This window comes from Lactuca virosa, chromosome 3, assembly GCF_052849685.1.
Source record: "Lactuca virosa cultivar CGN04683 chromosome 3, Lactuca_virosa_CGN04683_v6, whole genome shotgun sequence".
In the NCBI taxonomy this organism is placed as follows: Eukaryota; Viridiplantae; Streptophyta; class Magnoliopsida; order Asterales; family Asteraceae; genus Lactuca; species Lactuca virosa.
The window spans coordinates 206,864,982-206,881,038 of NC_136428.1; the positions used below are offsets into that span (position 1 = coordinate 206,864,982).

General features: G+C 34.2%; 1 protein-coding gene across 1 annotated transcript; it reads right to left on the minus strand.

Annotated features, from left to right (window-relative positions):
• Positions 1-8,783: 8,783 nt before the first annotated feature.
• Positions 8,784-10,275, minus strand: MYBR1 (myb domain protein r1). Its single transcript, XM_079085984.1, has one exon. It carries the CDS (start codon positions 10,166-10,168, stop codon positions 9,035-9,037), a length of 1,134 nt encoding a protein of 377 aa, XP_078942110.1. The 5' UTR covers positions 10,169-10,275; the 3' UTR covers positions 8,784-9,034.
• Between the last annotated feature and the right edge of the window lie 5,782 nt (positions 10,276-16,057).

Sequence of the window (16,057 nt, forward strand, 5' to 3'; positions counted from 1 at the left end):
TCTGTTTTTCTATGACAACTTTTGGTGACCAAAATTACATGTAAACTTTTGTCACTAAAAAATAACAATTATAAAGTTTTCATAGAAAATATGTATGGATTTTCTTACAAAAAAAACCATCAATGTTTTCCAAAAACAAAGAAATAACATCTTATCAAATACTCTAACCAAGCTTGCAAAAATGGTTGTGATACAAATTATTGGGTTTTATTAAAAAAATATAGTCTAATTAGAGTGTCAAGCTTGACGTGATTAGCAATGGAAAGATTTTATATTTGAATAAACTAAAACCATTTTATCCACCAAGGATCATTTTTCAAAGCTTAGGAAGACTGAAACAACCATAGAAATGAATAAGTTTACAACCTTTGAAGTCCTTGGTTTCTTTTGGCAATTCTAAAGTTGATGAAGATGGCAAACAACTAAAAGAAGAGCTTATCTAGAAGTATCCACCAAGCAAGAATCAACCACCAAAAATGCTAGTCTTCAGTTGTATATATATGTTGTTCTTAAGTTATAAAAGTTCATACCAAATGAACCTTAAAGAGAAGCAACATTTATGCTCTTAATCCAAGAACCAAATGCAAGAAGAAGGGTGGGAAATAAGATCATATTCATGAAAATATGGCAGTCTTCTTTTGAGAGAATAATGCAAGTAAAAACCAAACCTTTCATGGTAGTTATGCTTTTTTTTATACTTGTAAGTATGTACTAAAGTCATATATATCATAAATGAAAGTATGGTCTTCAAATGACAAGTAAGGTGTGTAAGAAACAACACCACTCTCCAACCTTTCCTTCTCCTAGCAACTTTCGACCATAAGGCCAAGAAGTCAAAAATTGGAGTGTAGTTTTCACAATCATGTATTTAGTAGTTGGATCCTAACTAAAAGACTTACTCTAAGTGTCCAATATGTTGTACACAAAATTTATATTCATACCTTTTGGATACAACTAGTTTATTTTCTCATGTGTTATTATTTCCTATAAATAATAATTCTTAATATGTTTGTAAAATATTATTTTCATGAAATAATGTTTTTCCAATTAAATAAAAGTGTTGATATTTATTAATAATCAAAATTACTCTAATAAATAATCAATTAGTAGTAACTTGTTATAAGGTGTGACCCTATAGGATCATATGTTATTAACAATATCATTCTATAATGACTCTTGGGGATAAATATATTTCATTTCCCACCTTATTTAATTTTTAAAACATTAAATGTGGGACTGCTGAAGAAAAGTAAGATGGCAATCCAGTTGACCGAACGTTCTATAGTAAACCCAAAAGATGTATTAGATGACATATTGGTTCAAGTGAATGAATCAGTATATCAAATAAATTATTAGGTCTTTGATATTGAAGTGATGATGCCCTAAACTCCAATCTTATTCTTTTAGGAAGACTATTTTAAAAAACAGATAAAACTAAAATTGAAAATTATAATGGTGCACTTTTTATGGAGTTTGACGGAGAAATCATTAATTTTAATAATTTTGATGTCTTGCATTACCCAACTGACGTCTCATCTTTAAATTTTCTTGATGTCATTGAACCTACAATTGAGGAATGCTTTGAACTTTCTAGTCCCCACTTGCGAGCTTTAGTTTTAAACATAAAATGTGATAAAGTTGGAATGAAAGAACTTGATGAAATCAGCCATATGTGAAACAATATATGACATTACTAAAAAAGGTAAAACGGTCGAAATGAACCATGATGAATAATAATCCTCTTTTTTAGCACCAGAAAAAAGTCAAATGCTCAAATATCATTAATTTTATAATCCTCATATTAGAGTATTGTAAGAACATAAGGGGGGGGGGGGGTCATTTATTTTATAAGCTTGCACCATGAGCTTTTCTATGAACAATAGAGGAAGTATTTTCATTACTCATATCGCACATATATATTACTAAAACATAACATTAAAAATAATCATTGAAGATCAAGAAAGATCAAGTATCTTGAAAATCCTATCTTAAAAAGCATATATAGATGGTTATATAGACATCAAATTTTAAACATATATGGGTTGTTGGGCATGATAAAATCGAATTCAATGAATATTTATGAACCACCAATTAGAAAATCAGTTGATAAAAGGTAGGGGTAGGTACATATTGTGCATTTATAATGAATGTAATGTTATAAACTAAACGGTAAATCATAAAGAAATTATTATAAAAATGTTGTTTGATGGTAATATAGTCATTTTGCATAGTCATACATATACAAACTCAAACACTAAGTTTCAGTCAGAAGTTAACACAATCAGAACTTCTAACCCAATCAGTTTCTAACCCAGTTACCAAGAATACCCCCTTATAGTTGTACATGACATCTAGTGGCAAAATGGTCATTAGACCATAAAACTTTTAACATCAACAACAGCAAACACACATAGCATCTGGGGGTAAAATTTTCATTACTCCACAAAAATAACCCATATAGCCCTTATAGTTTGTAAAGGGCATCCAAGGACATAATGGTCATTACTCCACAACACTTTTTAACATTAACAACAACAAACAAATAGATCGTATAGGGGCTAAACTGTTTATAACCAAACTCCCCAAGCCATATCAAGAACATCGATTAAGGTCACATCACAACAGGGAATTCATGTTAATACCTTTGATATCAAGATTCAGAGCCATATGAATTCTATTTTTATATTACCTCCACACATATCCATTTACCTTTAGTGGAATCCATTTTACCCATATGAACTCATACATATTTTCGACCCCTTGTAAACCTGACATCATAAATCGTAAAGATTTAATAGACAAGTCTCATGTTGAGTCTCCTAACCACTTCCACCCATCTTGATCACTACTCAACTCCACTTAATTCATGAGTTGTATAATATATGCTAAATCGCTTGATTCTCAACATCTTGTAGGTTGCCTCGTCCAGGTCCATTTCATTCGTGTACCCTATTTAATGTCCACACTTAACCTTTCAAAAATCACACAAGTTTTAGTGATTCGGTAGAATATAAGGATAAATACATGTCCTTTAAAGCAATATTTTTAATCCTTTTGTTTCTTCAAAGTTCATGCTAACCCCATTACAAATTTTTCATTTAAATAGACACTTCATGGAAACCTATATTTCTTCCATCCTAACATTAACAAGATTAATATTGAACCATGTCCCCATAATTTATTGCTTCAGAGTCAGCTAGTCATCAATGAGTGGTATATTATGCATAACTTTTATAGAATTTTCCTAAAGAGAATTCACTTCCACCTTCAATCTCCACCACCATTTTTTCAAAAGCGCTAAATTCATGGTTCTTGAACAACCTACCCTAAGCCCACCATAATCCTGTAGACTAAGTACGGATTACCAAGTCACACAACATTTTTTTTCTTTTTTCACTTCCACCCCAAAGAAACTTCCTTCTAATGTCCTCAAGAAAGTCGATAGTTTTTTTGAAGCTACAAATATAGAAAAATAATATAATGAGAGACTCCCTAGAATGGATTCAACAATAGCTAAGTGCTCCTAAATGAAAGATTTTTAGCTTTCCACAAACCCAACTTCAAACGAAAATTTTAGAAGGCTAGGTCCCAATTATTGCTTAACTACATATTATCACTAATGGGTAAGCTAAATAGGTTGGCTCACTATTCATAATGCTAGCAAGTTTAGCAATCTTCGAGTGGTCGACCCCGACACTATGCATCTTACTTTTATGAAGATTGAATTTTAATATTGATGCAAGATAAAAACATCTAAGCAACTGATCAATTAAGATTAATAATGTTCATTTAGGACCATTCTCCAATAAACATCACATCGTCCCCAAACATTAAATGTGACCAAAAAGGACCAATATTTGGTAAAGAGGTCCTTGTAAACATTTGATTATCAGATACTCCCTCCATTAAGACATGAAGTCCCTCCATTGCAAGTATAAATAGAAATGGAGATAAAGGATCTCCTTGTCTCACACCTCTTTAATGCTAAATTCATTGGTTGCAGATCCATTCACCAAGATAGAAGCACAACCTGACTTTAAACACCCACTTATTAACTTTCTCCATTTGACATCAAAGTTCATTTGTACCATAACAAAGTCCAAAAAATCCCCAATTCAATGAGTCAAAGGCTTTTTTGAAATCGAATTTGAATATTATCACTTTCTTCTTAACTTTCTTGCCCCAAACATGAAGTTCATTTACGATTAGTGGGCCAACAAGTATACTTCCTCTTTTAACATATGTTGATTGTACACAATTATTACCTTTCCAGTCCACCTTTTTTAGACGAACTGCCAACACTTTTGCAAACACCTTATACATACAACATCTAAAATCTTTCAATAAAAACGGATCATACACTTTTGGAATCAACGAGATAAAATATGAATTACATCCTATTGAAATGTTCCCATGTTTACAAAATCCTTCAAAATATTACAAACAATCCCATTTCATAACTTCCCAAAATTCTTTCAGAAAATTAAAGGTGAACGCGTCGGTCCCCGGTGGCTTCTTATTACCACAACTCCAAACCGCAAATTTAGTTTCCTCAAATGTAAACAGATTCTCCAATGGAGTACAAACATTATTGGAAATTTTCTTGAAACAACCACCAATCAACTTAGGTCTTTGAAAATTACATTCATAAAATTTACTTTAGAAAAAAATGACATGCTTCTTCTTTCACAAGATTTTGATCTGTTACCCAATCCCCTCCAATGATTAACCCATTAATCATTCATCTCCCTCCACGTCCCATCTTACTCACCATTTTCATATAATACCCAACCTCTTTATTGTGTCACATTCCATGATTCGATTCATCAAATTCCTTTTTGGAAGCCTTTAACGAGACGACAACTGCATGGATTCTGCAATTTTTTCTAATTCGTTAGTTTTTTAGTGATTTCTTAAATCTCCATCTCTTTTATGTTGGAACTTTGTTTAATGAAAATAACATTTATGAGACTTGTCCCACATTGAAAGTAAGAAGAAACTTTTACTCATTTATAAAGCCTTCCATAAGTATTTTATTGATATCACTAAATACTCGGGATAAAAAGATTGGGTTGGATTTGGTAATTGGACTACTTTTGATATTTATTTAATTATTAAATATGTTAATTGTTAATTAGTAGCTAATTTCGATTTGAACATGTGTGTCTGTTGGGAATGATTAACAGTTAATTAGTAGTTAATTTCGATTTGAACATGTGTGTCTGTTGGGAATGATTAACTGCCAATATCAAACCTATAAATACATCATCAAAAGTTAGATTTTGGGTGTTACAGAAAAAACACTCTTTTTATATTTTTTTCAAAATTCAAGGATCATGGGAACATAGAGAATTTTGCCAGAATCATAATTTACTATTAATTGATTGTTGTATCCTTAAAAGAGACTAATACCAGGGCAATTTTTGTCCTGACAATCTACATATTTTCGTGTTTTTGAATTTTGTTGTAAACATAAACATTCAAGCAGTTTTTCTGATTGTGAATCTTGTATATAAATTCAATTTATTTGAGTTTATGTTTGTTGTATTTGGTGTTATATTTGTATTTTCTACCCCTTGTACTTTTGACATCATAAATCGTAAAGATTTAATAGACAACTCTCATGTTGAGTCTCCTAGCCACTTCCACCCATCTCGATCACTGCTCAACTCCACTTTATTCATGAGTTGTATCATATATGTTAATTCTCTTGATTCTCTCCATATTGTAGGTTGCCTCGTCCAAGCCCATTGCATTCGTGTACCCTATTTAATGTCCACACTTAACCTTTCAAAAATCACACAATTTTTAGTGATTCAGTAGAATATCAGGATAAATATATGTCCTTTAAAGCAATATTTTTAATCCTTTTGTTTCTTCAAAATGCATGCTAACCCCATTACAAATTTTTCGTTTAAATAGACTCTTCATGGAAACCTATATATCTTCCATCCTAACATTAACAAGATTAATATTGTACCATGTCCCCATAATTTATTGCTTCAGAATCCGCTTGTCATCAATGAGTGATACATTATGCATAACTTTTATAGAATTTACATAAAGAGAATTCACTTCCACCTTCATTCTCCACCACCATATTTTTCAAAAGCGCTAAATTCAAAGTTCTTAAACAACCTACCCTTAGGCCACCATAATCCTGCATTCTGAGTACGGAATGCCAAGGCACACAACATTTTTATTCTTTTTTTTTCACTTCCACCCCAAAGAAACATCCTTCTAATGTCCTCAAGAAAGTCGATAGTTTTCTTGAAGCTTCAAATATAGAAAAATAATATAATGAGAGACTCCCTAGAATGGATTCAACAATAGTTAAGTGCTCCTCAATGAAAGATTTTTAGTTTTCCACAAACCCAACTTCAAACAAAATTTTTAGAAGGCTAGGTCCCAATTCTTGCTTAACTTCATATTATCACTAATGGGTAAGCTACGACAGGTAAAAGGGAAATAGGTTGGCTCACACTTCATAATGCTAGAAAGTCTAAACTACTCCTAAATTATTTCACCTATGTCCACAGTGGGACTTGAACCATTGACCTCATGGAGGAAGGGCAACACCGGATACCGCTGGGCTATAACCCCCACATTATGCATCTTACTTTATGAAGATTGAATTTTAATACGGATGCAAGATAAAAACATCTAAGCAACCGATCAATTAAGATTAATAATGTTCATTTAGGATCATTCTCCAATAATCATCACATCGTCCCCAAACATTAAATGTGACCAAGAAGGACCAATACTTGGCAAAGAGGTCCTTGTAAACATTTGATTATCAAATACCGCCTCCATTAGGACATGCAGTCCTCCATTGAAAGTATAAATAGGAATGGAGATAAATGATTGCATTGTCTCGTACCTCTTGAATGCTAAACTCCTTGGCTGCAGATCCGCACGACTCGAATTTAAACACCCATTTATCAACTTTCTCTATTTGTCATCAAAGTTCATTTGTACTATAACAGAGTCCAGAAAAGCCCTAATTCAATGAGTCAAAGGCTTTTTTTGAAATCGAATTTGAATATTGTCACTTTCTTCTTAACTTTCTTGCCCCAAGCAAGAAGTTCATTTACGATTAGTGGGCCATCAAGTAGACTTCCTCTTTCCACATATGTTTGATTGTACACAATTATTACCTTTCCGGTCCACCTTCTTGAGACGAACTGTCAACACTTTTGCAAACACCTTATACATACAACATCTAAAATCTTTCAATAAAAACATATCATACACTTTTGGAATCAACGAGATAAAATATGAATTACATCCTTTTGAAATGTCCCAATATTTACAAAATCCTTCAAAATACTACAAACAATCCTATTTTATAACTTCCCAAAATTCTTTAAGAAAATTGAAGGTGAACCTATCGGTCCCCGGTGGCTTCTCATTACCACAACTCCACACCGAAAATTTAATTTCCTCAAGTGTAAACTGATTTTTCAGTGGAGTACAAACATTATTGGAAATTTTCTTCAAACGACCACTAATCAGCTTAGGTCTTTGAAAAGTACCTTCATCAAATTTACTTTAGAAAAAAACGTCATATTTCCTCTTTCACAAGATTTTGATTTGTTACCCAATCCCCTCCAATGATTAACCTATTAATAATGTTCTTTCTTTTGTTGTTATTTGTAATGCTATGGAATAACTCTGTGTTTTCATCTCCCTCTACGTCCCATTTTACTCGTCATTTCATCTAGGACCCAACCTCTTTATCGTGTGACATTCCATGATTTGATTCGTCAAATTCCTTTTTGGAAGCCTTTCACGAGACGACAACCACTTGGATTCTGCAATTTCTTCTAATTCGTTATTTTTTTAGTGATTTCTTAAATCTCCATCTCCTTTATGTTGGAACTTTGTTTAAAGAAAATAACATTTATGGGATTTGTCCCGTATTGGAACTAAGAAGAAACTTTTACTCCCTTATGAAGCTTTCTATTAGTATTTTATTAATATGACTAAATACTTGGGCTAAAGAGATTGAGTTAGATTTGGTGATTAGTCTAGTTAAATTGGCCTTAGGGTCTCATTGTCTAATTAATATTTTTATATATTAATTCTAAAATTTTGACATTTATTTAATTATTGAATATGTTAAGTGTTAATTAACTGTTAGACAGTTAAATAGCAATTCATTTCGATTTGAACATGTGTTGGTCAGGAATGATTAACTGCCAATATGAAACTTATAAATATATCACCAAAAGTAGATTTGGAGATTAATTAAAAACACATTCTTATATTTTTTTCGAAATTCAAAGATCAAGATGGGAACATAGAGAATTTTAGCAGACTCAAGATTTTCTCTTGATTGATTGTTGTATTCACAAGATAGACTCATAGCAGGACAATTTCTGTTTTAAGACACTGCATATTTGCAATAGGCCTCAATCTACATATTTTCGTGTTTTGGGATTTGTTGTAAACATCTAACATTCAAACATTTTTTTTATTGTTAATCTTTTATATAAATGGTTTTGATCCAAACGAAGCCTTTGTAATCCAATGACTAAGGGAAAAGCCGGAAGCTCCACAAAAATGTTGCATGCTAAAAAAACGAAAGAATTAACCCACATCCGACCCAATACCCGTTTCCGGCCCAAAACCCGTTTCTTTGATATTATCTTCATGTGGAAAATAAATCAAGTGAATCTTATTAAATATTTCCAAATTTTATTATACTTTCAAATTTCAAGAACTTCCTGATTTAAAATTATAATAAAAGTAAAAATAAAATAAAAACACCAACGAAATTGGATCTAAAAAGAAGGTTTTTATAATCTCCATTTTACCCTCTGTTGCTCTTACATTTCCAAGATTACCCCTGTACATGATTATTTTTCTTTTTTTTTTCTTTTTTTGGGCATATTTTATATAATTATAATTAACAAATAGAGAAATATAACAAAGATTGTTTTTGTCTTTCCCTTTCTCCGATCATCGTCTCAATTTTTCAAGATTTCAGGGCGCCTTCTCCGATCATCACCTATCAACAAATCTACTTCTAATCGATCTTGCTAATGCCGATTCTCTTCACCACCGCTGCGTTCCTAAACCCATCGCCACCGCCATTCGCCGACTGTTTCATGCACATTCCGCCACCCTCTCCAGATCGTTGGTGGTGGTTATTTTGTTCTACTCCTGTCATGTAATTCCTGACCTCTGTTCTTATCATCTCTTGCATTACAGACAAAAACTCTGCATTGAACGGCGTGAAAGCCTTATCCTGTTGATCTACTTCCGTTACCGGATTTTGAGACACCTTAAGCTGATGCATCGCGGAGGAAATCGCCATCGGAATCGATGACATGAGGTCTGCGTTGTTTAGGTTTATGTTTTTGTAACGATCGACTGGGACCTGCCGCAACGGCATAGCATGGATAGGAAGTGGCGGAGGGGGAGGCGGAGGAGGTAAAGGACTTGCTACCGGCGATGGAGGCATTAACTGCATCGGCGTTGGAGCAGCTGTAGACTCTTCATTTTCGACTCCAGGAAGCGAGAGACTTAATAAAGTCGGAGGATCTTTCGTTTGAGGCGGCGGAGGCGGAGGAGACGACGTTGCTACTTCGATTTGCGGAGCAACAACCGCCCCTGTTCGAGCGACTGGCCGGTAGACGTGCGACGACGAAATCGCCGGAACGCTGGAATCACTGACATCAGATCCAGACGGACTACCGGGATTCAAATAACGACCAGAAACAGCAACCGCCGAACCAGCACTAACCGATCTTTTCAACGAAGGCTGTTGAATAGCAAACTCACTAAACTCTTCATTCGTCATCGAAGAACACTTTCTCTTCAACGTCGAGTTCCAATGGTTTTTAATGGCGTTATCAGTCCGACCTGACAACAACCGAGCAATCGTCGCCCACTTGTTCCCAAACCGAGCATGAGCACGAAGAATCGTCTCGTCTTCCTCCGGCGTAAACGCACGGTGTTCCACCTGCGGCGACAGCTGGTTACACCACCGTAACCTACACGATTTCCCAGATCTACCAGGTATAGATTTACCAATTAACGACCAATTTCTAGCACCATGTTTCTCAACAAGCTGTTGAAGCAAGTCGTCCTCTTCAGGACTCCATGGACCTTTGATCCGATCCATATCCTTCTTCGGAGTATTACAACCCATAAACATTTTAGAATCAAAAATCAAAATCAAAATCAAAATCAAAACCTACTGATTTCAGGAACTTATGACTTATGAGATGAAATTTTTGAATATAGAAAGAAAGAAAGATGGAAGGTTTCGAAGGATGAATGAAGGTTTTTATATGAGAGAGAGGATAGGGATGACCGGTTAAGCCGGTAAAAATGGTGGGACACCGGCTGTGACTGGAGCAAGCGGTTGTATTTGGTTGAATTTGGGATACAGCTGGCTAACGGACACGCGTCACATCACAGCCCAGCACTGATTTACACATACTAGTCTTCGTAAGCTCTACTTCTACCTGTCTTTCATTCCACTCTCCTTTAACGCGCGTGAGTTACACGTTTTTGTCGTCTTCTAACCGGTAAATATGAAAATATCTCCTGCATTGTACATAAAATCATTATTATTATTGGAATAAAATGATGAATATAAATATATATTCTATAATATATAATGTACCATTTTATGATTTTATTTTAGAACTATAAATTTAAACTATGGCGGTGGATTAATGCCTTTTATTAATGTCTGGTAGTCGTTGGATCATACGTAGTCATTATCAAAGTGAATAATAAACTAGTGAAATTTTAAATAAAAAACATTTTTATAACATATTTTTATGCATATAGTTACGATATCATAACACCATTGTTTTTCCAAAAAAAAAATGTCACTTTAAATATATTTTGTTTGATAATTATTAACTGATTGAGACATATACATATCAAAGTCTATAGGTTATCAAACTGTCTAAATCTGACTGAGTTAGTTACGACCTTATATGAAACCTGATAATATCAAACAACCTAAGTTTTATTGATAATGTTTAATGTTTGTACGTTCATTAATGAGATTTAATAATATATTGATTACATAACAAAGTGATAAATGTGATAATATTAATTGAGATACTTTAATATTTCAACTTTGAATGGTAAAAAGAGGATTTAAATACATAGAGCCCATAAGCTTTGACTGGAATAATAATTTATGTTTTATTTCAGGGCTATTGGATTGCTACTTTTTTTTTTCAATTATTATTTAAAGTAATTTTGTCAAACAGATTCATTGATTATATGTTACTTATATTTCTGGATTATATTCTATAATAAGATTATTACATTCTAATTAATTGTAATTAATTAAGGAAAACAAGCTGTCAATTAAAAATGACGTGAGAACTTCAAGTATTTCAGCTGGAGGGATGATTTATCTGACATAATTTATTTAAATATAAATTAATTATTATAAATCTATTCTAGAAATACCCTAGAATCTTTATTTTATCGAGATACCATTTTGCCTAATTTTGAAAATAAAAAGATTGTGCTAGCTCATATGGAATTAATTTTTCCAAAATTAAAGTTACTGTTCAACTAATTCTTATTAATTAAAAATTTAAATTAATTTTGAAGAGTGAAAAGCATTAAAAAAATAAAATATAAAGGTAGATTAGGTAAAATAAAAATAAAAATAAAGTTAGGAATGGGAAGCATGCAGGAAAGGGGGGTGTATAGGGATGAACTGGCGATTGGTGTGCCTAAAACTATACACTGTTTCTGAATCCAGCCTGTATTCCCACCAATTTCACCTTGAGCCACCCATTTTACCCTCAATTAAAAATTAATATCTTATTTTCGATTAATTCTTTAAATATTTTTTATCATCGGAAAATTTTCAATAAAAAGAGCAATCAAGCCGTTAGGCAAAATACATTACAAATTAGAAGCTTTGAAAGGAGAAAGACCGCTCATTTTTTTATAATTAAGATTTGTAAATCTATCTTTATGTTTTTTTGTTTGATACACAAATATCATTCAAATTGGGACACTCTCGTAAGAAGAAGCTACAATAAGACCAAGTACATATGAGAAACAAATAAAGACAACTAAAAAAATGAGTGAAAGACGATACACTCCATTCAACCCAGATACCACAACCTACACCACGTCAATGCTTGCACCATATGTATGAGAGCGAAATTATGTTGTCAACAATTTTGTAGGATTTACACCAATTTGTTTGAAGATCTTGTCGTTCCTGGATAGCCAGATGTTCCAAATAAGACAGTAAAACGCCATGATTAAGATCTCCTTTTTCGTAGGACAATTCCCCAAGCAACTATGAAGTCTATGAATTCTCTAACATTTGAGAACGTTCTGTCTATAATATCACACCATTTAAATATCCAGTGTTGCACCACTCTAGAATAATCACAGAGTAGATGATCGACTGTTTCTGTTTCTTTATTACATAACGGACACAAAGGACTGGATGTATTGATTCCACTTATTGTCAAGGTTTCAGCCACCGGGATGCTACCTAACTAAACTCTCCATATGAAACAACGTACCTTCAGATGGAGTATCTTTGACCACCAGATTGACGTCCCTTTGTATGGGAATCAGTTTAGACTTCAATAGTTTCCTCATTAAGTTTACTGTATATTTACCACTGGATTGAGAGTGAATTTGAACCTAGATTTGGATTTTGTTCAGTATTTATATTACCAATATCCATGTATAGATACAATAGATCATTTAATTCTTCAAGACTTGTTGGTTCAAATCTTCACATCCATAAGAAGCCATTCCTAGAAAGTCTATCACCCAGTAAATAATTTTTAACTGTTTCAAGTGAATATAAGTGGGGAAATTTGAGATGGAAATGAGTGTTACAAAACCAAGAATCTTTCCATAATAGAATTTTGACATCCGATCGTAGGTGAGGGCAAAGTTGTCCTTACGGTCAATGTGAAACCTTTCAATAAATCTAACTACCTTAGAAATGTTGCACCACACTTCGTTTGATGATTTCCTCACAATGCATGATGTCGGTTTGTTGTATAAATTATGAATGCTCACAATGACATCTTTCCATAAACTTCCCTTTTCGTTCATGAGCCTCCACCACCGGTTGATTAACAAAGCAGTGTTTTGAGCAAGTAACGAGCCAACACCTAAACCCCCTTTTGATTATGGATCAATAACTTTTGACCATTCAACCTAGTGGATTTTCTTTTTTAGCTCACTCACCCCCTCCCCCCCCCCCCCCCCCTCACCCATCCACCCAATAAAATCTGCGTCTAATCTTATCAAGTTGGTCAATGATGCCCTGTAGAGCTCTAAAGAGGGACATGTAAAACGTAAGGAGGCTATCAAGAACAGATTTGATGAAGGTGAGGCGGCCCCCAAACATCGACGAAATGCCCTTCCACCTTAATAATTTGGAGGAAAGTTTGTCCAAAATTGGCTTCCAGTTCTTCTTCAGTGACATGTTAGCACCCACCGGGAACCCCATGTAAGTAAATGGAAACTCCCCATGCAGACAGCCAAGTACCTGAGCAGTATCATAAAAGGTTACTTTTGACACTCCCACACCAAATAAACATGATTTGAAGAAATTAAATTTTAGCCATGAAGAGATATGGAAACATTTTAGGATACGAGACAAGATTTTTATGTTGTTACAGTCCTATTCCCAACGAATATCACATCGTCAACATAGAAAAGATGTGAAACTGAAGGACCATCTCTAGGTAATTTAACCCCACAAAATAGGGATTTTGCACAGGCACTCTTAACAGTGATATTTATTCCTTCCATGGCCAAGATAAAGAGGAACGGTGACAGTGGATCGCCTTGTCAAACCCCTTTAGATATTGGAAATTCTTCAGTTGGTGCACCATTTACCAAAACTGATGCTTTTGCTGAGGATAGGCAACATGACATCCATTTCCTCCCTTCACGACCAAATTTCATTTGATCCATGACATAGTCCAAATATCCCAAGTTAATTGAATCGAAAGCTTTTTCAAAGTCGACCTTGAATAGAAATATTTTTTTCTTTTGTTGCTTTTCCCATGATACAAGTTCATTCATTACCAGAGGCCCATCAAGTATGTATCTGCCTTAAATGTAAGTCGACTGGACATCATCCACCACCGACCCAATTACCTGTTTCAATCTGATTGTAAGTAACTTATCCACCACTTTATACATGCAGCTAATAAGACTGATTGGACGATAATCATTGAGGGTTAATAGATCATACACCTTTGGGATGAGATAGATGTTTGAAGAATTACATCCTTGTGCAAGAGATCATGTGGATTCAAAGTGTTTGTCAAAACAAATTATATCACCACCAATCATATCCCAATTTGCTTTTAAGATTTTAAAGGTGTACCCATCAGGACCGGGTGCCTTTTCCCTGCCACAATGTTAGACGACGGATTTTATCTCCTAAATAGAAACTCTTATTCAAGAAAGGATGATTGGGCTAAGGAGATTTGGTTGAAGTTGTGGTTTATGAATTTGGGTCTATGAAGCCAACGCTCACGAAATTTGTCAACAAAGACGTTGAAAATATCAGATTTTACTACCACGGGATCTACTTTCCATTCGCCATTGATGTTGAGTCCATGAATTCTGTTTTTTTTTGTTTCTTATGTTTAAAACTGCCATGAAAGAAACTGGAATTTTCATCACCGGCCGTGACCCATTTGATTTTGGTTTTCTGTTGAAGATCAAGCTTCACAAACCACTCAAGTTCCAAGACTTTTTTGCATATCTTCCTACTTGGATAGTCGTTCGACTTCAGTGAGTACTCAGGAAGAAATCCTATGAGCTTTTGATCAACACATTAAAGTCTTCATTTAGTAGCCAAGATTTGAATAATTAAATGGAGGAGGCCCCAAAATAGCCAATGGAAGGTTTTAGAATAAGAGGAGAATGTGTAAGGTCACGCCTTATAATCTGATGAGTCAAACACTTTATACGTTGACCACCAGTGCCAGTGCCAGCGTCAGCACCAGCACCAACGTCTCAAGTCCTTATCCGCGTCAGCGTGAAGATAATGATCTTATGTAATATTTGTCTATTAGACAGTTATACTGATATGTATAGAATAGATAACAGATCCTATATATTGGTGATAAGGATCTGTTTTTTTTTATAGTTTAGATATAATCCCTTGATTGAAGGGATTCACTAGAATAATTATTGAACATTAGGGTGAAACCCTAGTGTATGTCTTGGTGACCTTCGTTCTCTTGGTGAAAACATCCCTTTCTTGGTGAAAGACATCATTGTGATTACTCATGTTCTTTATTTTCTGTTCAACCTTTGTTTAGTTAGTTTGTTCTTCGTTGATTATACTTAGAGTGTATCCGACTGATACAAACCTTCAATTGGTATCAAAGCAGGTTTTTGATACACTCAAGTAATTATGTCGACCTCTTACAATCCCAAATCGTCTGCTCTCAACAAGATCCCTCTCTTCGATGAGTAAAATTTTACCATGTGGAAAACTAAGGCTATGGTTGTTATTGAAACCATGGATTATGATATGCTTAACATTGTTGAGAAGGGTCCTCACGTTCCTATGTATCAACCTATGGTTAACAACACTCATGTTGGCCCATTGAAGCAAAAGCCAAAGACTAGTTATGACGATGACAATAAGAGGCTTATCGGTCTTGATGTGAAAGGCATGGCAGCCATAGGAAACTCTCTTCCCTGTCGTATGTTTCATTTAGTTTAGAACTGTGAATCAACTCAAGAGATGATGGAGACGCTGACCGTGGCTTATAAAGGCACTGTAAAAGTTCGGGCTACAACCATCTACAACCTCAATCAGAGATATGAGCATTTTTTTGCTCAACAAGTGAGAAGATTAATCTCATGGATCTCAACTCCCTATTTGGAAATATAAGAAATTAGGAAGAGACCGAAGCTCTTCGTAAAGACATCATGAAGGACTCAAGCAAAGAAAAGTATGTAGCTTTGGTTTCTCGGAAGGAAGTAATGAATCTCATCAGCGACTCAGATGACTCTGATCAGGGTGAAGGGAGCAGTGAAGAAATTACCGATG